This window comes from Mastigoproctus giganteus, chromosome 11 (genome assembly GCF_048544385.1).
Source record: "Mastigoproctus giganteus isolate SK-2022 chromosome 11, ASM4854438v1, whole genome shotgun sequence".
In the NCBI taxonomy this organism is placed as follows: domain Eukaryota; kingdom Metazoa; phylum Arthropoda; class Arachnida; order Uropygi; family Thelyphonidae; genus Mastigoproctus; species Mastigoproctus giganteus.
In genome coordinates this window covers 98,409,554-98,430,558 of record NC_143585.1, presented here as the reverse complement: position 1 = coordinate 98,430,558, position 21,005 = coordinate 98,409,554, and the positions used below count along the sequence as shown (strand labels likewise).

The 21,005-nt window shown below is 36.0% G+C and overlaps 1 protein-coding gene across 1 annotated transcript in view; it reads left to right on the top strand.

Annotated features, from left to right (window-relative positions):
- Positions 1-21,005, top strand: part of LOC150078287 (uncharacterized) — a 910,840-nt gene that overhangs the window by 594,069 nt on the left and 295,766 nt on the right. Inside the window, 2 exon segments of the mRNA XM_090384522.1 lie at positions 6,224-6,238; positions 12,849-12,966. Coding sequence (XP_090240648.1) covers positions 6,224-6,238; positions 12,849-12,966 — 133 coding nt within the window.

Genomic DNA, 21,005 nt, shown 5'->3' with positions numbered 1-21,005 from the left:
ACCTAGTGGTTCATTTATCTGCAGATTCTTAATACATGAAGAATCACTACTGATAATCAGATCAAGAGTATTGCTCCCTCTTGTTGCCTCACGAACATGCTGATGTAGAAAACAATCATCCAATAAATCCACAAAAGCCTTGCTAGTGTGCGAGTGACCAACCCACAAATTCCAATCAATATCTGGGAAATTAAAATCCCCCATTATAAGACTCTCTGATTTACTGGCCCACTCTATTTCCCTGTACAATATCTTATTATACTCATCAGTGTCATTAGGCCTATAGCACACTCCTACTCTCAATTTTGATTTCCCTATGCTTATGTCACACCAAACTGACTCGACACTGCCCTGTCCATCGATGTCGACTGGCTTCACTTCCTTGGACTTTATGTGTTTCTTAACTAATAGCATAACCCCTCCTCCCCTCCTGTCCTGTCTATCCTTTCTATACACATTGTATTCCCCAAATTCCAGTTCCGCATTACTTATATCTGTGTGACACCACGTCTCTGATATCCCAACAATATCTGCCTTTGATGTTTTGAGCAATACCTCAAATTCATCAAATTTATTTACCAAACTCCTAGTATTGGTGTACACACAGGTATACATGCACCTGTTTTTATTCTTAGCTACCCTAACACAACCCATGTGTTTACTTGTACCGCAATGACTCCCAGCAGTCTCTGAAATATCCTGCATCTTGTTTTTTAGGCTTCTGCTCATTTCAATAGAAGCAGTGCAAGAATCACTTCCACCTCTGCCAGTGGCTACTGTTAATGTATTAGTCCTTGTATCCCCCCCAACTAACAGTTTTCCGACCCACCTAACACTGCCTCGACAGCATCAGCAAAAATTCTTGCACCCTTTCTATTTAAGTGTATCCCATCCCTGTAGAAGCAATCTCTCCTGTTAACAAGTCCAGGCTGAAAAAAATTCTACCCCTTGAGCCTTGCACAATCCCTCCAGGGCCAAATTGATCGACAAGGCTCTCATCATATACTCCCTCCTATCGTGTCTGGCCAGAATTGCAGACACTTTCAAATTCAACCCTAATTCACGGCTTTTTTTCAACAGTGACCTGTACTTGCTAAGTAATTCCGCCGGTCTCCTACTCTTAATATCATTAGTGCCAACGTGTACAACTATATCACCTTTTGTGCCCTTAAAAGATGATATCCGCTCTACAACGTCATCAACCTTTGCCCCTGGCAGACATACCCTGGTCCTATTCCACCTATCCTTTTTACAAAGCATGTTCCCCGTTTCCCTGACAATAGAGTCACCAACAACTACTAGTTCCTGTGGGACCAGCGCATTCTGCCTAGGGGGCTGCCTCTGTGTTGCCTGATGACCAAGTGCAAGCTCTGGCGTTGATGTGGGCAGCTGAGAGCTTGATGGGCCCCTCAATTTATTTCCTTCGAGGGCATCTACCCTGTCCTTCAAGCTCTCATAAAGGCCCATAACAACGCTGAGTTGTCGCCTGATTTCCTTGCACTCCTTACATCGTGCACACACAAAGACATCCCCCTTGGCAGTATCATGTCCCGTACCCGACTGCTCCGCAAACATCAAGCAAACAGTGCATTTTAAAAGACTGTGATTCAGAGGGCAACTGCCCCTCTCAGTTCTCCCCTGAACCACAGCACTCCCATTAGCTTGAGCCTTTTTGCTTTGCTGCTCTGGTCAGAGTCATGATTCCGATTTAATTCAATAAAATTTCAAAACAAAAATTAAATCCTTAAGTTATATCCCAAAACAGTTATGTTATATTTTTTTTTCGGTATCTAGTGTTTTCTACGAGTTCCCTTTATACAACTTCCGTATCACGTGTACCACTATAGTTATGTATTAATTATTTGTTACGATTAAGTCGTTATATATAATAGAGTTAAAAATACAATTTAATTGACAATAAAGTTTATCAAGATTAATAGATTTACTGATTAATTGACAATATTATATTATGCACTATACTACACTAAGCTTGTGCTATCGTGTAAAAATGGCGGGAATTCTCGAACGGTACTTCTACGGACTCGTAAGTATTGATTAGCTTCCAAATCTCGCTATCTCAATTTAGAATAAACTAAGGATCCTGACTAGGTCTATAATCTACTTATAGAAGATAATTTGATATAACAATTGGTTAATAAATCGACTAAATTTGGTTAAAAAAAAAAAAAGACCTCTCGTTCAATTTGTAACACGTGGATTTGATACCGTTACCGATACTAAGTAATACCTACAAAATCTCTGTCTAAGTTAAACTTTAAACTAAGTATCGTAACTAGGAATATAAAGCTACTCTAGAAAATAAGTTAATATGACAATTTAAGCTAATAAATCAGGAAAAACTTCTCTGTTCCAAGAGCTTCAAGGAGCTACGTCCGCACAGGCTAATCTCGCACCCAGACTCGCCAATTTAAGTACTGTTATATAGGCAATGCACTATTTTTTGAAATAATCAGAAAGCTACCATTATATAAGAAGATATTTCTTAATAATATCAACTTTCTTGAAAGCAACTATGGATTCTCTGTCACATCCAAGTAAAAGTGTGGTCATACAGTATTTGTGACACTGTATAAATATCTTCAGCAAATGAGGCAAGTTTTATATTATTACATTATTAATGTCTAAAATAAGTACCAAGACGTTACCTATTTATTATTTATTGTTTACAGAAATCTAGGAATTGAAATTTTTTCTTTGCTTTAAATTTAAAACCAATTTGATTATCAACTTACACCATTCAAAGCCAGTTTTAGATGGTTCCTAAAAACTATTAGATTAAAAAAAATTCTGACATTTAGCACACACTGCTCAATGCATTTTATTGTCTCTTTATATTAGTAATCACCGACTTGTTTACTGTTATTGGTATATATATAATTCATGCCACTGACTAGCAGCACAATTTTTCATATTGTGGAAAAGCTTATTTTATAGTGTATAGCATATTTGCCACTTTGTTTATATTAAGGACATTGTTTGAGTTCAGTTTCAGCCAAAGACTCAGTAGCAAAAATGGTAATGACCACCTTTGGAAGGCTTTTATGATGCATATCAAGGTTTTTTTTGTTTTTTTTTGTTTTTTATAAATATAAATTTCTGTAAAGCTGAGGAAGTCCTCCTCAGAAAGAGTTGATTCAGGCATCCTCACCAGGAAAATGTTTAGAAAATCATGGTGCCAAATGCACCAAAATTTTGAATTTGGGAGTTTTACAAAGTCTTAAACAGTTAGTTCTGAGACCTCAAGAAAAAAATATATTTTATCATTTTGGCTGCTTATTACTTTTACTGCTTACCCTGTACTCCATTTCTTTGTTGCAGTATGTTTAATAAAGTAATCATTTCCTTTATTTGTTACTTCAATAATATTGCAGAGTTGGAGGAGGTCCCTGGTGGCACAAGATAATTAACACTATGTCACACAAAAGCCGTGAAATAGGGTTGAATTTGAAAGTGTCTGCAATTCTGCCCAGACACGATAGGAGGGAGTACATGATGAGAGCCTTGTCGATCAATTCGGCCCTGGAAAGATTGTGCAAGGCTCAAGGGGTAGAATTTTTTTCAGCCTGGACTGTACTTGTTAACAGGAGAGATTGCTTCTACAGGGATGGGATACACTTAAATAGAAAGGGTGCAAGAATATTTGCTGATGCTATCGAGGCAGTGTTAGGTGGGTCGGAAAACTGCTAGTTTGGGGGGATACAAAGACTAATAGTTTAACAGTAACCGCAGGCAGAGGTGAGGGTGATTCTTTCACAACTTCTATTAGAATAAGAAGCGACCTGGAGCGAGGGGTGTTGGGGGTTTCAGGGACGGATGGCAGTCATCATGGAATAGTTGGGTATATGGGATGTGTTAGGGTAACAAGGAATAGGCATAGGAGCATGTATGCTTGCATGTATACCAATGCTAGAAGTATAGTAAATAAATTTGATGAATTTGAAGTGTTGGTCAAGACATCAAAGGCGGGTATTGTTGGGATAGCAGAGACGTGGTGTCACAAAGATATAAGGAATGCAGAACTGGAATTTGGGGAGTACAATGTGTACAGAAAGGATAGACAGGACAGAAAGGGAGGGGGTGTTATGCTGTTAATTAAGAAAAACATAAAATCAAAGGAAGTGCACCCAGTTAATATAGATGAACAGTGCTCTGTTGAGTCAGTTTGGTGTGAGATAAGCACTGCGAAAGGAAAAATAAGAGTAGGAGTGTGTTATAGGCCTAATGACTTGAATGAGTACAATGAACAATTGTACAGAGAAATAGAGTGGGCCAGTAAATCAGAATGTCTTATAATGGGGGATTTTAACTTCCCAGATATTGACTGGAACTTGTGGGTTGGTCACTCACACACTAGTCAGACTTTTGTGGATTTATTGGATGATTGTTTTCTGCAGCAGCATGTTCGAGAGGCAACCAGAGAAAGTAACACTCTTGATCTGGTTATCAGCAGTGATCATTCGTGTATTAAGAATTTGCAGATAAAGGAACCACTAGGTGGCAGTGATCACAGTGTGCTGAAGTGGGATTTACTCAAAGAGGTAACTACCGTCAGGGATAAAGGAAAGGGTTTTTGCTTCCGTAAAGGGGAGTACAGTGGTCTCAGACAGTTTTTAAGTTCTGTACAGTGGGATCAACTGACGATGTTACAAACAGTAAATTCTAAGTGGGAAGCATTCAAAGAATTAATCGTGGAAGCTACTAGACTTTATATACCGATTAAGAAATATCGTTCAAGGTTTAGGCCTAAATGGTTATCAAATGAACTAATGAGACTCGTGACAGAGAAGAAAAATGCATGGGATGCATATAAATTATCAGGTGACGCAGAAGCCTGTGGCAGATATAAGCTAGTCTGTAATCAGGTCACAAAGGAGGTTCGGCAAGCGAAGGCGGATTACGAGAAATCTTTGGCAAAAGATGTTAAGAAAAACAGCAAGGATTTCTTTACTTATATAAACTCTAAAAGGAAGGGGATGAATATGATTGGTCCACTTGACATCAATGGTTCGACTGTTGATGATCCTGCTCAGATAGCAAACAAACTGAATGAGTATTTTGCATCTACATTCACACGTGAGGAATTATTACAATTTGAAAATGGAAGAAGGTTATCAAATTGTAGCAGTGTGCTTAATGATTTTGTAATAACTGAGAGCAAAGTGGAGGAGAAATTGTTGAAGTTAAACACAAGAAAGGCACCTGGGGTGGATGGGATCTATCCAGTTATTTTAAAGGAGGCGGCAAAGCAACTAAGCAAACCCTTAGCCATAATTATGAGAGCATCCTTGGACTCAGGGGAGGTTCCCACGGACTGGAGATATGCAAATGTGTCCCCAATTCACAAAGGTGGATCGAAGGGTGACATGAGTAATTACAGACCAGTTAGTTTAACTTCTGTTCCGGGTAAAATAATGGAGTCGCTGGTTAAAGATGCATTGCAAGATCATCTAGACAAGACTGCAGCAATAATTCAAACACAGCATGGGTTTGTTAAGGGAAAGTCTTGTCTGACAAATTTGATTGGTTATTATGATGTGGTCACAAAGGAACTGGATGCAAAAAATAATTTTGATATCATATACTTGGATTTCAGGAAAGCTTTTGACACTGTTGCGCATGGAAGACTACTGTACAAATTGGAGCAGAATGGTATTAAGGGTAAGTTGCTACAATGGATAAAAGGATGGTTAAGTGGTTGTTGTTGTTGGTTGGTTTTTAGGAGCATTAGCAACTAAGGCCATATTGCTCCGGGAATATGCGGTGATCATTCCATGACCTTTCCGCATCCTCCGTATTTGGTGGTGACGGGCTCGAACCCCGGTCTAATCAAGAAGCGTGTGTTACGCACTGCTGCTCCTTCCCACCTGGCTACGGAGGCACCCTGGTTAAGTGGGAGAAGACAGAGGGTGGTAATCAATGGGTGCTGCTCTTCGTGGACTAATGTTATTAGTGGAGTCCCACAGGGTTCGGTGTTGGGTCCACTGTTGTTTTGTGTATTTATCAATGATATTGATGAAGGTATATCAGGCTTAATGTCGAAGTTTGCAGATGACACAAAGGTTGGCAGGGTTGTTAATGACAGTAATGGCAGTGTGCTACTGCAACAGGATCTAGAAAATTTGGGCAGATGGGCTAAGAAGTGGCAACTGAAGTTCAACCTTGACAAATGCAAAGTACTGCATATGGGTAGAAGTAACCCCAGAGAAACGTACCAACTGTGTGGTACTACACTTAAGGTGGTAGAAAATGAAAAAAGACCTGGGAGTAATTGTGCAGTCAGATATGAAGTTTTCTGAGCAGTGCAGACAGGCTGCTAGGGCGGGTCATGGGGTTTTGTCAATGATATATAGGAATTTTGCTAGCAGGGAAAAGGAGGTGATTGTCCCTCTGTATAAGGCAATGGTCAGGCCACGCCTTGAGTACTGCGTACAGGTCTGGAGGCCTCATTTTAAGAAGGATGTAGATTTGCTTGAGCGTGTACAGAGAAGAGCAACACGATTGGTGACGGGAATGAAGGGATTCTCTTACCAAGAGAGGCTTAAGTTCTGCAAATTGCAGTGGCTGGAGACTAGGCACCTGCACGGTGATCTGATTGAGGTCTATAAGGCCTTGAATGGGTTGAGCACGCTGAATTCTGATGGGATCCTTCCACTTGTTCAGATTACCAACCTACGGAGACATAAGTTCAAATTAAGAAAGGACAGATGTAGAATAGATGTGCGGAAATTTGCCTTTAGCCAGCGGGTGGTTAATTGCTGGAACAAACTTCCATCTGTCGTTGTGGAAGTTGATAGGTTAAATAAATTTAAGGAGGAACTGGACAGGCATTTGGAGGGAATGGTGTGATTTTTTTTTTTTTTTTTTGGCTGATGCTGCATAAGCTCCTACACTTGTTTTCTTGCATCATGTGCCACTACTACTACTACTACTACTACTACTTCAGTAATACTGCACCTATACAATAACCAGTACACGTTCCGATTCCCCAGTGATTCTTTTAAATAATGGCATCATAAATGCTAATATGACATTTTAAATTAAAAAAAGAGTAGGAAATTGGACAAAACTAATTAATGAAATGGAATTCATCGTGGATTCTTCACTGCTTCACTGGCAGATCTACAAATTTACTTACTATAGAATATGAAACGAGAACTGCATTTCATGAGAATAAATGACCAGATGTGGTGTATATTGATATATCTAAAGCATCTGATTCAGGACCATAATAGCTAGCAATAAAACTTCAGCATATAGGTGTGAGAGGCAAAGCATTAAAATGGTTGCTTGATTTTCTTAATGAGAGATCTGCCATAATAAAATGCAATCAGAATTATTCTAACACTGTCCTTACAAAAAATGGGTCCTTCAGGGCTCTGTTCTGTGTCTCCTTCTATTTTGGATATTTATTATTATCACTATTGACATTATGTATTGACATACATAATGTCAATTAATCTTTGCTGATATATGCTGATGATATTAAAATTTAGAAGACTGCTGCTGATTTTCAAGATTGTCTTGTATTTGAAATAGCCATAAATGAAATTTGCCATTGGGTCAAGGATAATGGTATGACAATCAACCCAGAGAAATGTTGTGTTGTTTCTTTTACTGATTATCATAAAAAAATAAATAAATAATAGAATACAACTACACAGTTACAGGGGAACCTATTACTTGCAGGAATGACATTACAGATTTCGAAATACAAATGTCCAGACAGGAACACTATAGAAACCATGTGAGAGTCATAACTGACAAAGCTTCCAAAATATTAGGGCTTCTTAAAAGAATTAAAAGTTTTAATGACTTCAGTTTTCTAGTTAAATTATATCAAATAGTTGTACTGCCTGTATTGGAATATTCCTCCCAGGTCTGATTTCCCACTGCTATTGGAACAGATTAATACAACAGAAAAAATACAGAAAGATTTTATTAGATTCCTGGTATTTAGAGCCAACTTAACATTATTAAATTATTTATTTAACCTTATTCAGACTGGTTCAAACATTTTTGTCTCTTAATGCTTCAAATAAGACAAGATCTACTGGATCTTGTCTTGTTAAGCATGCTCAACAGATTTCTCACCGGACTTAGTGATACTCGGGAACTCCTCAGTATTATTAATTTAAATTCCATGGGATGCATATAAATTATCAGATGATACTGTGGTAGATATAAACTAGTCTGCAATAAAGTCACAAAGGAGGTTAAACAAGCCAAGCAGATTATTAGAAGTCTCTGGAAAAGAATGCCAAGAAAAGCAGCAAAGACTTCTTTACTTATATTAAATGTAGAAGAAAGGGGTTGAATCACATAGGTCCACTTGATATTGATGGTTTAACCATTTGCATTCATATATGAGAAATTCTTTATGGAGGGGATGCCAGAAGTTTATCAAACTCTAATGGAAGCTTGAATGCTTTTGTGATTACTGAGAGAAAAGTGGAAGAGAAATTGTTGGAGTTAAAACATAAAAAAAGGCACCTGAGGTGGATAGGATCTATCCAGTTATATTAAGGGAGACAGAAAATGAGGTTAGCAAACCAGTAGCCATAATTATAAGAGCATCTCTGGATTCAAATCTCTGGAGATGTACAAATGTATGACAATTCACAAAGGCAGGGGGGGGATGAAAGGATAACTTGAGTAATTACAGACTTGTTAGCTTAACTTTTGTTCCAAGGAAAATATAATAGTCACCAGTTAAAAACAGGAGGGCTGATATACTTCAGTCATATTTATTTGTTATTTGGTTTTTTTTTGGGAGCATTAGCAACTAAGGCCATATTGCTCCGGGGATATGCGGTGGTCATTCCCTGACCTTTCTGCATCCTCCATATTTGGTGGTCATGGGCTCAAACCCTGGTCTAATCAAGAAGCGTGTGCTACGCACTGCTACTCCTGCCCACCTGGCTATGGAGATGCCATTCAGTCATAGCATGGGTTTGTTAAGGGGAGATCTTATCTGACCAGTTTGAATGGGTGCTATGATGCAGCGACAAAAGAACTGGATGAAAAAATAATTTTGATATCATATACTTCTATTTCAGGAAAGCTTTTGATACTGTTGCACTAATATAAAAGACTGCTGTACAAATTGGAGCAGTGTGGAATTAAGGGAAAGTTACTGCCATTGATAAAGGGATGGTTCAATGGGAGGAAGACAGAGAGTGATTATCAGTGGACACTACTCTTTGTGGACTAATGTTATTAGTGGAGTCTCACAGGGTTCAGTGCTGGGATCATTGTTGTTCTGTATTCTGTATATCATTGTTGATCATTGTTTTCTGTATTTATTAATGATATTGTTGAGAGTATCCCAGGTTTAATGACTAAGTTTTCAGATGATATAAATGTTGGCAGGGTAGTTTATGACAGTAATAAGATATGCTTCTGCAACAAGATATAGAAAAATTAGGCAGATGGACTGAGAAATGACAATTGAAGTTTAACATTTCAAATGCAAGCTATTGCATGTGGATAACAGTAATCTTAGAGTAATGTATTAACTGTGTGGTACTACACTCTGGCTAGTGAAAAATGAAAAGGATCTGAGGATAGTTGTGCAGTTTGATACGAAGTTCTCTGAACACCGGACAGGCTGCCAAAACAACTCATGGGGTTTTGTCAATGATATACAGGAATTTTGCTAGCAGGGATAAGGAGGTGATTATTCCATTGTATAAGGCAGTGGTCAGCCCACATCTTGAGTACTGCATACAGGTCTGGAGGCCCCATCTTAGGGAGATGTAGTGCTGCTGGAATAGGTACAGAGAAGGGCAGCAAGATTGGTGAGGGAAACATAGGGTTGCTCTTATCAAGAAGGGCTTCAATTCTGCAAATTGCAGCATCTGGATACTAGGCACCTGTGAGATGATCTGTTTGAGATGTTTCAGGCCTTTAATGGCTTGAGCAAACTCAGTGCTAATGGGATTCTTCCTTTTGTTCAGACTATGCACATGAGGGATCATAAATTCAAACTGAAGAATGGTGATTGTTACAGAATAGATGTGTGAAAGTTTGCCTTCGGTCAGTGGGTGGTTGATTGCTTGAATGAGCTACTATCCATCGTTGTGAAAGTTAATAGTTTGAATAAATTCAAGGAAGAATTAGACATTCAAGGAAGATTATTGGAGGAGATAGATGGGTGAAATGGGATTTTTTGTATTATATATATATATAATAAAAAAATTTTATATATATATGTATATTTTTTGGCTTATGATGTATAAGCTTGCTTTCTTGCATCATTTACCATTATTAATACTAATACTAACAGGAATAATTACCTTAGTGGTTCAATGCACTCTCTCACTTAACAATATTAACTGACAATGAAATTATATCAAAATTACTTATTTCTTTAGAACTCTACCAGAATTTAATAATGAGCAAAGTTGATAAGCTGAATAGAACTCTCTTCTTTGTTGGTATGGTCTATATAACTAATAATAGTTCAGATTAAAATATTAATGTAAATAATACTAAAAGATTAAAAATTAAAGGTTAGCTCCTGTGTTGGTTTTCAGGAATGACATTACAGACTTATACTTCCAAACGAGACTGCATCAATGGTATTTTAGATGATAAATTTCATATATGGAAATTTCAACCCATCTTTATTATTTAACTGAGATAACTTTGCAAAGAGATATGATACTATATCAATATAGGCCTTCAAATAGTTTGAGAAAAGTATTCTACCTGTGTTATGTTTTTTTCTGTCTGCTTTCTAGTGATGACTTTATTGTCCCTCCTGTAACAATGATGGAGTGTGTGGATTATGCTAACTTTTTAAACAGTGTTGTATCCTACGAATTAGTGGTAGGGCCTTAAAGTTTTAATTAATAGTATGTTTGCCTCCAGGTAATGCTATCATATTAAAAACAATATCTGTAACTTCAGTATTAGTAGTGGATAAACACTTCCAACTTTATGTGCCTATCCCTTTTGTGTGATCCTTGTTTAATCCTCTAGCTACACACTTGGTGTTCTTTGCACCAAAACCAAGAACAACACTTATAAACAGTGGTGTATTCAGGCCGGAAAGCAAAGGAACGACGTTCCGGTACTTTTTTCTAAATGTCATAATAGAAAATCATTAAATTTATACACCTAATATTATGAAATGATGGCATAATCAAAGGGGAGGGAGAAATATCTATTTTACCCATTGCTACTAAAAATATATATTAATAGTAATATTTAAAATTAATAGATTTCTTTAAAAATTTATTTAAAACAAAAATATAAATTTCACAATGAAACGAACATTTCTTACTAAGATCCAATGAACCATATATACTGTGATGCATGCGAACGCTGCATTTTGATTTGCCATCAGCCGAACACTAGAACTGGTTGTTCTTTGAACCGTGAGTCTGAAGTCTGATTCAGTTACTGTACAGTCGATGTGGCGTTATCATATAATCTTCTAGAGAACGAGCATTCCGGTACTATTTTTTTTACGAGCGTTCCAGAACTATTTTTTTTAGCAATACACCTCTGCTTATAAATTTAAATATATACCACAGCAGTACAAATTTTAGTATTCCTCCAGTACATTATAACATTCACTTTCAATCTCTATCATTATTTTTTAATTGGTAAAGTTCATCAGCAAAAAATTCTTCACAGCACCCAAGTATGTCAAAAACACCTATCACTATTGTAACTTTCTATAGAGTTTTGCTTTCCTTCAAATTTTTTTTTTTTTTTTTTCTTACTTGCTACCATAAGATTTGTACAGCTCTACAGTTGGGGTGGATTGGTTTTTTTTTTTTTTTTTTTTTTTTTTGAATAACAAGACTGTTGTCTTCAAGGTTTTCTAACCTTTTTATATGCTGTAATGTGAAAATTTACAAAAAAATTTAAAGCTTTCCATTTTAAACCATTTCTTTCCCCCCCCCCCTTTTTTCTTTTTTTTCTTTATATGCCCAACGTGTATATATATATATATATAAGTGCTAGATATGATGTAAAAAATATCAGTTTGGTAAAGCAGTAGCAGTTTTTTGGGTGAGATACTGTGCAATATGTGGATGCCTTGTGGGTGCAATATGTGGAGATATATATATATATATATGCTGGGCATGCAAGAAACTGTAACAACAGAAAAAAATCAGAAGCTACTATCCAGATGGAAGTTTGTTCCGGCCATCAATTACTCCTGCAAACAAATTTTTGCACATCTGTCCTTTAGCCATCCTTTTTCAGCTATGTTCCCTTATGCCTCATCATCTCCTAGTAACTTGTTAGATAAAGAGATCCAACATATATATATGTTGGGCATGCAAGAAACTGTAACAACAGAAAAAAATCAGAAGCTACTATCCTACTACTATAATATGGAAGTTTGTTCCGGCCATCAATTACTCCTGAAAACAAATTTTTGCACATCTGTCCTTTAGCCATCCTTTTTCAGTTATGTTCCCTTATGCCTCCTCATCCCCTAGTAACTTGTTAGCCACCACAAGCTAGTCTTGATTGCAGACTAGCTTGTGTTTAATGATGCCATTTCTGAAGTGAACATAAGCCACTTTAGAAATGGCATGGGGACACTATTTTCCCTCTGTCACTGCAGGGACAATAACATAACTAGACAATAAAGAGAGAAAAACTTAGAACAGAGTAGCAATTTTTTGAAATACGATAGCTTCAAAACTTGTGAAATGTTAGCCTGCATCATCATTGTTTTATTAAGATAACTTTAATTCTTCTGAAAATATCAGCCCGAATTATCATTTTACTAATATAGAAAACAGCTTTGTTCTCAGATAGCATTTGCCTAAGTTGCTATATCATTATTAAATCCATTACAGTGTAAACCTTTAACTGGGCGTACCAACAGTATCATCTCCACAGCAAGTACAGGATCATTTAATGAAGATGATGATGATGATTATGAAGATGATGATGAAGATGATGACATCATAGAAGGTAATTTTAAATCAAAGTAATTTGTATGTATAGAGGAATCCAATTAAATATTAACATTTTCACAAGTAAACTTGTACACTCGAGTGGGTTTCCTCTTAGTGAATTGTCAGTAGCGGTGGGCTCTGTGCAATGAGTTTCTTCTTTAAATTTTTAAGTACAGCCACACCCTGATTAATGTAAGGGTTGCATTCTGTGGAACTCTATGTAAGTCAGAATTTATGTGTCAGAATTTCCCACATGCTTGTACAGCCTTCACAACTGTGCTCGGTGAATTGATTGAATCAAAAAAGAAAGGTTCGAAGAACATGTGAAAAAAATTATTTATTGTATCTATTCAATTTTTTATCTCATGCTCAGGAAAAATTACAAACGTGTGCAATTTAAAAAATTTCAAAATTACAAAATATAAAATTACAAAAAAAGAAGAGACAGGCATAATTGTCAGTAAGTTTTACCTTTTGAGCATCGTTGCCAGAATCGACATCTTCAGCTGATAAGTACGCTGCTGTAGAGATTTAGAAGGTGTTGGCCACTCAACCTTACAAAAGAACATATTAATGGATGACTGGACAGTGGCTTCTTTCTTTTCATCATAGATTTCTTTGTAGCAAGCAAGCATATCATTCACCCCTCTGTTAACTTTTAAGAATCATTCACTGTCAGGATCCATCTTCTCAAACCTCGCCATTGCCATCTCTCCGGTGATGATGCATCTCAGCTCCTCATTTGGTTCATCTTGAGCTTCTTCAACATTTTCTTCTTTCACTATTTCTGCCTGCAAGTCATTACGTTCTTCGTTAGATAATTCCTTCTCTTCTTCCTCTATTTACTCCTCCATGTCTTTGGCAACAACCTCCAACTGAAGTAGCTCTGCAACTTTTACAGTCTTATCTGTAACCTCATATGATTCATCTTTTTCAAATCCTTCGAAGCCTTTTACATGCCGTGGCATATTTTCTTCCATGCGCCATTTAAACAACTTTTAGTAATTTCCTCCCAGGCCTTATTAATGTTTAAGATGGCGTGATAAATATTGTAAGATTTCCAAAAGTCTCTTAACGTAAAATTTTTCTCACCGTCTACTGCAGACAATGCCTGAGCAAATGTTATACTTAAATAGTAGGCTTTTAAATTCAAAATAACACCCTGATCCATAGGTTGGATGAGTGAAGTCGTGTTTGGCGATAGAAATATGACTCTCACATTCGAATTGAAATCATCTAGATGCATAGGATGTCCACAGCATTTAAACCAATCCTCAATGAAAGATATTATCCATGCTCTCTGGTTCGATCGGAAATGCATGGGTAGGGTGACTTTATTGATGCCCTTAAATGCACCAGGATTTCCAGAATGGTACACAAGCAGTAGTTATTAATCTGTAATCTCCCGCTGCATTAGCCCCAAGCAAGAGCATGGCCCTATCTTTTGAACCCTTGAAACCTGGCATTGTCTTTTCCTCTTTGGCAATGTATGTTCGACCCGGCATTTTTTCCCATACAGAGCAGTCTTGTCAACGTTAAAAATTTGCTGCGTTGAAATTTGCTGCCGTCTTCATCAATAATTTTTTCCAACACATCACAAATTTATCTGCAGCTGCAGAATCGGCACTGGCAACTTCAGCGCATACTTTAATGTTTTGGAAACCAGCGCAATTCTTGAACCTATTAAACCACCCGTTGCTTACCACAAACTTGGCTTGGGGTTTGCTGTACTTATCCTTAAATATCTTCATAAATACGTTTTTCTTTTGCTTGAATAGCCATTGGACTCAGGGGCACTTGCTTCTGAATCTGATTTTCCATCCACATTATTAATAGCTTTTCCATATTCGATATAGCACCTAAATGTTGATCCTTTAACATATTCTTTTATACGCGCACTGTCCCTTAAAATAGTATTCTGTTGAAGCAGCGAGACCTAATTCTGTGCAATAGATGACAAACTTTGTCCTGCTTTGTACTTCTTAATCATTTTCATCTTCATTTCTAAATCAATTTTGTTTCATTTCCTGGCACTGCCAGCACTTGCTGTTGGTCCCTTTCCCTTCATCATTGTAATACATAAATAGGAATGAAGAGAAGTTTCTGAAAATTCGTTTTTTATATGATTGAAGATTTCAATGAAGAAGAACTCATTTCACCATAATACCATAAAGTAAAAACCCACAAAATTCCAGTTATCAGGATTATTGCAAAAGCAATAAGATCAAGTGTACTACCCATTTATAATAGATTGCACTAACAGAAAGCCCAATAAACCGGAAAGTGCAAATTGTTTTTATTGTTTTATGGTAGTGACTTCCAGAAATATGTTTTAGAAAAATATCAAAAAGGCATTCAAAATTGATTCTTATTTTATAATGAGAACATATGATAATGATAAAAGGGTAGTGCAATTTCCTTTATAAATATGGCCTTTTAAAGAGATAAATAGCTTAGTAATATAGCAAAATTTTCAACTTCCAAGCACTTGGAATGAATTACAAAAAAAAAAAAAAAAAAAAAAATGTGTTATTGGGTTCACATTACGATATTTTCACAATACAGGTGACCCCCACTTAACGCTGATCATTCGTTCTGGAAAAACAGAGCGCTAAGTGAATCCGCGCTAAGCGAGCGCCGCTTTCCCATAAGGTAACATATGTATTTGTGAGCTGCGGTCGGTGCCATAGGATATTTCCTAATCAATAATAAATGGTAATGAAAAGATGCACAAATATCGGTCAAAATATTTAATATTCAAATATTTGCACATATAAAATATTTTGCATTACATACGTATAATTATGTGGTAACTACTTGCGTATCAAAAGTAAACTTAAAATTCCAATTAAAATAATGAATTTAATTGATTTAATTTAATGGATGAATTTAATCATGAAAAATGTGTGGATTTTGAGTTGAACTTTGGCCCTCTTCCAAATAAACTAAAAGGGGCATTAATTTTAAATCCCCCGCAGCGTTACCACCCACCAATAAAGTCAACCAATCCTTCGCCTCTTTAAAACCTGGCATGTTTTTTTCTTCTTTCAATATGAAACTTCTTTTAGGCATTCGTTTCCACAAAAGTCCTGCTTCATCTATGTTATAAACTTGTTGAGAAGTATAACACACAATACCCCTCTTCAATAATTTTAACAAGTTCTTTTTTGAAAGTTTCGGCTCCTTAATCTGCACTAGCGGCTTCTCCCGGGATTTTAAATCTATTCTACCAGTTTTAAATGGTTCCACATTTTTTTTAGGCGAGTTTTCTTCAGATCATCGTATTGGCTAATCTCTTTCTCTCTCTCTCTTTTTTTTTTTTTAACTTAACTGAATTCTGCATTGGAATATTATCTTCAATAAAATTAGTCTTTCCATTTCAATCCTAATATCCGGCCTAGCCCTAGTTGCTTGCAGTGGAACAGCTATCTTTCCCGCTGCTAAAATTAATTATTTATTTTTTTATAATTGTTCTTACAGTTAAATTTGCGAGTCCTAAATTATGGCACACATCCGCTTGTCGTTGACCGGAATCGATTCGCTTCAAAACGTCTAATTTAATTTTCAAATTCAGTCTTTTTCTTACATTTATAGTCTTCGTACTGTGCCCAGACATTGTTGCATTTTCATTCCTGTCGGTCATTATTAGCTCTTCGAAAATGTAACTCCGTTGGTTACCATACAATGTTCAAGTAAACTGTCCGTTACGCACGATGTCTAATACTGTACTGAGTGATGACTTGACTTCGGATAAATGCATATAACGCAAATATTACAAGCAATATACTTGATCATTTTTTTTAAAATGTTGATCTCGAAACTACGTAACAAGTGACTGTACTGCAATTAAATTAGCGTGCGAGAAAATTTCACTGAGCATGGCAAAATTGCTCAAGTTGGCGTGGGAAACGTTTTAATGCTGTTTTGCTATTCATTTTCAAGCTATCGACTCCATCAAATGAAACGATTTCGTTAAATATGTCAAAAATCTAATCTGTAAAAGAGCGTTATAGTGATCTGTGACAGCGTTATAGTCAGATACGGGTTATAATATAAGAACAGCGTTATAGCGAATCAGCGTAAAGCGAACCGCGTTATAACGGGGGCCTGCTGTACCTCCATTTATCCCTACAGATGCAAAATACGTTTTCATATTTTTTTCAGTTTGCATCGGCCGGCAAAAACTTACGTAAAGTCTAATATGTGTAAGTCAAGTATTACGTAAGTTGGGGAGTTCCTGTATTGTAAAAATTAAAATGTTATGCATGAATACTTTTAAATATTAATTTCTTCTTATTTTAACTTAAAATGCCCAGTGTTAATGTAAAATCATTGTCAAAAATCAAAACTATGATTTAAATATAAAATCAAATAAAAATCTTTAAAAAATTGTATTAAAAAAGGTAAAAAATTACTTTGATTTCATAAACTTCTGAATCAGAATTCTGGGAAAATTTTTTCAATCTCAGCTTTTGCCATTCAAAATCTGACATCATTGGCCAACAAGTGCAGCGTTGTCCTCCTCTAATTTTCATAGTTAATTTTCATACTACTTATCATGTGTTAAAACTGTGTCTAATGTTAGTTGGAACAGAGATAACATATGCTAGTATGTATTGTATTGGATAGATTTCAAGACAATCCATGCATAAAATGACAACGTATTTGAAATATGCTTGAAAAGACCCTGAAAAATGTTTACGTGAATATTCATGAAAGCCTACACCGGAAAAACGTTGACCTATTTGTGAAAAGGTTAATATAATTTGTTATTCTTTCATTCTAATTATCAGCCACAGGTGTGGTCAAGCTCAGCAAGCCAGAACAGTGCCATATTAGTACATTTTTGAAGCAAATAGGGTGTACTCTGCCTCATTTTTTGAGTAACTTTGTCTCTTTTTTTTTTTTTTTTTTTTTTAGGTAATATAAATAGACCCATTATTGAATTTTCTTGTAAACATGAATATAAAGAAATGTATTACAAATCTATTATAAATTGCAAAAGCTTTAATGAAAACAGAATATAAAACATGGCAATGTAATGACATAAATACGGGCATCCTCACATTTGCTCTCTTCGTTTACCTGTCCCATTTACATTTTGATTTTCAGTTCTTTTTGAGTAGTACTTTCAATATGCCTTTTTGGCATATTGAAAGTACTACTTTCAATTGAAAGGTCAACAGTGATCACACAACATCGTTTAGGTGCTATGTCGAAGATGGAAAAGCTATTAATAATATGGATGGAAAATCAGATTTAGAAGCAGGTGCCCCTTGAGTCTAATGGCCATTCAAGCAAAAGCAAGAAGTATTTATGAAGATATTAAGGATAAGTATGGCGAACCCCAAGCCAAGTTCGTGACAAGCAACATGTGGTTTAATAGTTTCAAGCACCGTGCTGGTTTCCACAATGATAAAGTAAAATTTTTGTAATTGCGCACTTTTGTAATTTTGTACACTGTTTTAATTTTCCTACACATGAAATAAAAAAATTTAATAAATAATTTTATTTACATGTTCAAACATTTCTTTTTTGCTTCAATCAAATTCAGCGCCTATAATTGCAAGTGCTGCATAAGCATTTAGGGAAATTCTGACTTACGTAGAGTTTCATGGAACGCAACCCTTACATCAGTTGGGGAATGGTTGTATATCAATATCTCCAAATCTCCTGTGCCTTTGACATTGTTTTCTTAATATGATCTTATTAATACACTGCTTAGTTCTTGCACATCATATCATCATCAGCCATTTTTCAATCCACTGCAGGATGAAGGCCTCTCCAGCAACTTTCCAGTTCCTTCTGTTTTGTGCAATGGTCATCCATTTACTACCCACAAACTCATGAATTTCATCTATCCATCTCTGCCATTGTCTTCCAGGTTTTCTTCTAGCTCCTCTTGGGTACCATTCTGTTATTCTCTTAGTCCATCTGTCATCATGTCTTCAAGCTATGTGTCCAGCCCAAGACCATTTTAGTTCTTTAATTTTGATAAGAATGTCTTTTACTTGAGTTTGTTGCCTAATCCAGGTGTTTCTCTTCTTATCTAACAGTCTGATTCCCAATATAATTCATTCCATTCTTCACTGTGTAGTTCTCAGCTTCTCTTCCATTCTTTTGGTGAGTGCCCAAGTTTCACTTCCATAAGTCGTGGTGGGGAGTATACATTTGTTCATTATTTTACGTTTCAGACAAATTGGGATATTGCTTCTCAGGATGTGACTATATTTCCTAAATGCTATCCATCCAAAATTTATTCTTCTCTTGACTTACAGCCATTTATCATTATTACAGCTAATAACTTGTCCCAGATAAGTATATGACTCCACCTTTTCAATTACCTCTCCTTTAATCATTATGTCCCTTTCTGTGGCATACTTGTTCATCATTACTTTTGTTTTAGCCATATTTAATTAGTACAAAATCCTTACTAACTGTGCATAACTGATTAAAATTTTCCTCTATTTCTTTGGGATCATGGCTTATGACCACAATGTCATCTGCAAATTGTAAATGGTTTAGGTACTCTCCATTCACATTGACTCCTTTCTGCGACCAGTCTAATCTTCTGAAATGAGGGCTGATGACCCTCCTATGTGTGAGTCCTGTGGCACAATCTTATCTATTAGACACCTTTTAGTTGAATGTCCTGATCTTAGCAATATCCGTTTTACCGCCTTTAATCATCTGACTGAGCCGTATACACTCAGTCAGATTTTATCCGACAATGACAACATGTCTGCTATTTTTAGCTTTTTGAAAGCAATAAACGTTTTTGATAGTATTTAAAATTTATATGTTATTGTTATATCTTTTATTGATTTATCTTTTTATATATTTATTATTAGATGTGGACATGGTGGCCTAATTAATTCGGTCACCGAGAGTTTAAAATTTTGTTTTTAAATATTACCTAGTCTTGGCGCATTATAGCCATAGTTGCTAATGCGCCAAAAAAACCCAAACAACCCAACCCATCTTCTGAAAGCTTCCTCAAGGGCAGCAGTAAACAACTTTGGAGATATTGTGTCTCCTTGTCGAACTCCTTTCTCAATTTTAAATTTGCTACTGTCTTTGTCTAGTCTAATAAAGGAGGTAGCATTCTCATATATTTTATTCAAAATCATAATATATGTGGTATCTACGCCTTGTCTTTCCAGTGCCCGAAACATTGCCTTATGCTGTATGGAGTCAAATGCCTTTTCATAATTCACAAATTCCAGGCATAATGGTGTTTTATATTCATTTGCTTTCTCCATTAACTATGATATTACGTGAAGGTGATCCATAGTTGAGAATCCTGTCCTAAAGCCAGCTTGCTCTTTCTGTTGATTCTCATCAAGTATTCTTTCTAATCGGTTAGTAATGACCCTTGTGAACAACTTGTAAATGTGGGATAACAAGCTAATTGGTTTATAATTTCCAATTTCTGATTTATCTCCTTTCTTATGCAGAAAAACTATGATTGCATTATTCCACTTGGGCACCACACCTTTTCTAATGCATTTTGTGAAGAGTCATGCCAGTTTTCGTGTCATGTCTCTTTCTCCCAATTTTAATAACTCTACAGTAACTTCGTCTTCTCCTGGAGCTTTCTGATTCTTCATTTTCTTCAAAACATTCTACCTCATCAGGAAGAATATCGGATATGTCATACGTGTTACTAATTTGCAATCCATCTACCCCACTGCTGGCATCATTCCATCACTCCTTGTATAATTCTCTATAGTAGTCTTCTGCTATTTGAATTATGCCTTCTCTGCTATTTATAAGTACACCATCACTATTCTTCAGTTTCAGTATCATTTGTCTTTCTGTATTACTGCTTATTGCTGCTGATTTAAGTCCTTTGTTTTTCCTTAATGCTTGTTCTACTTTTTTTGTGTTAAATCTTCTTATGTCCTCTCTGAGTCTCTTTCTAATGGCTTTGTATAACTCAATATACTCAATTTTCTCCTTCTCAGTGTTTTCCTTGCTCTTCATTTGTCGTCTTCGGTTCATCATGACAAGTGTTTCTTGACTAATTTTTACTTCTTTTCATTTCTTTTTACC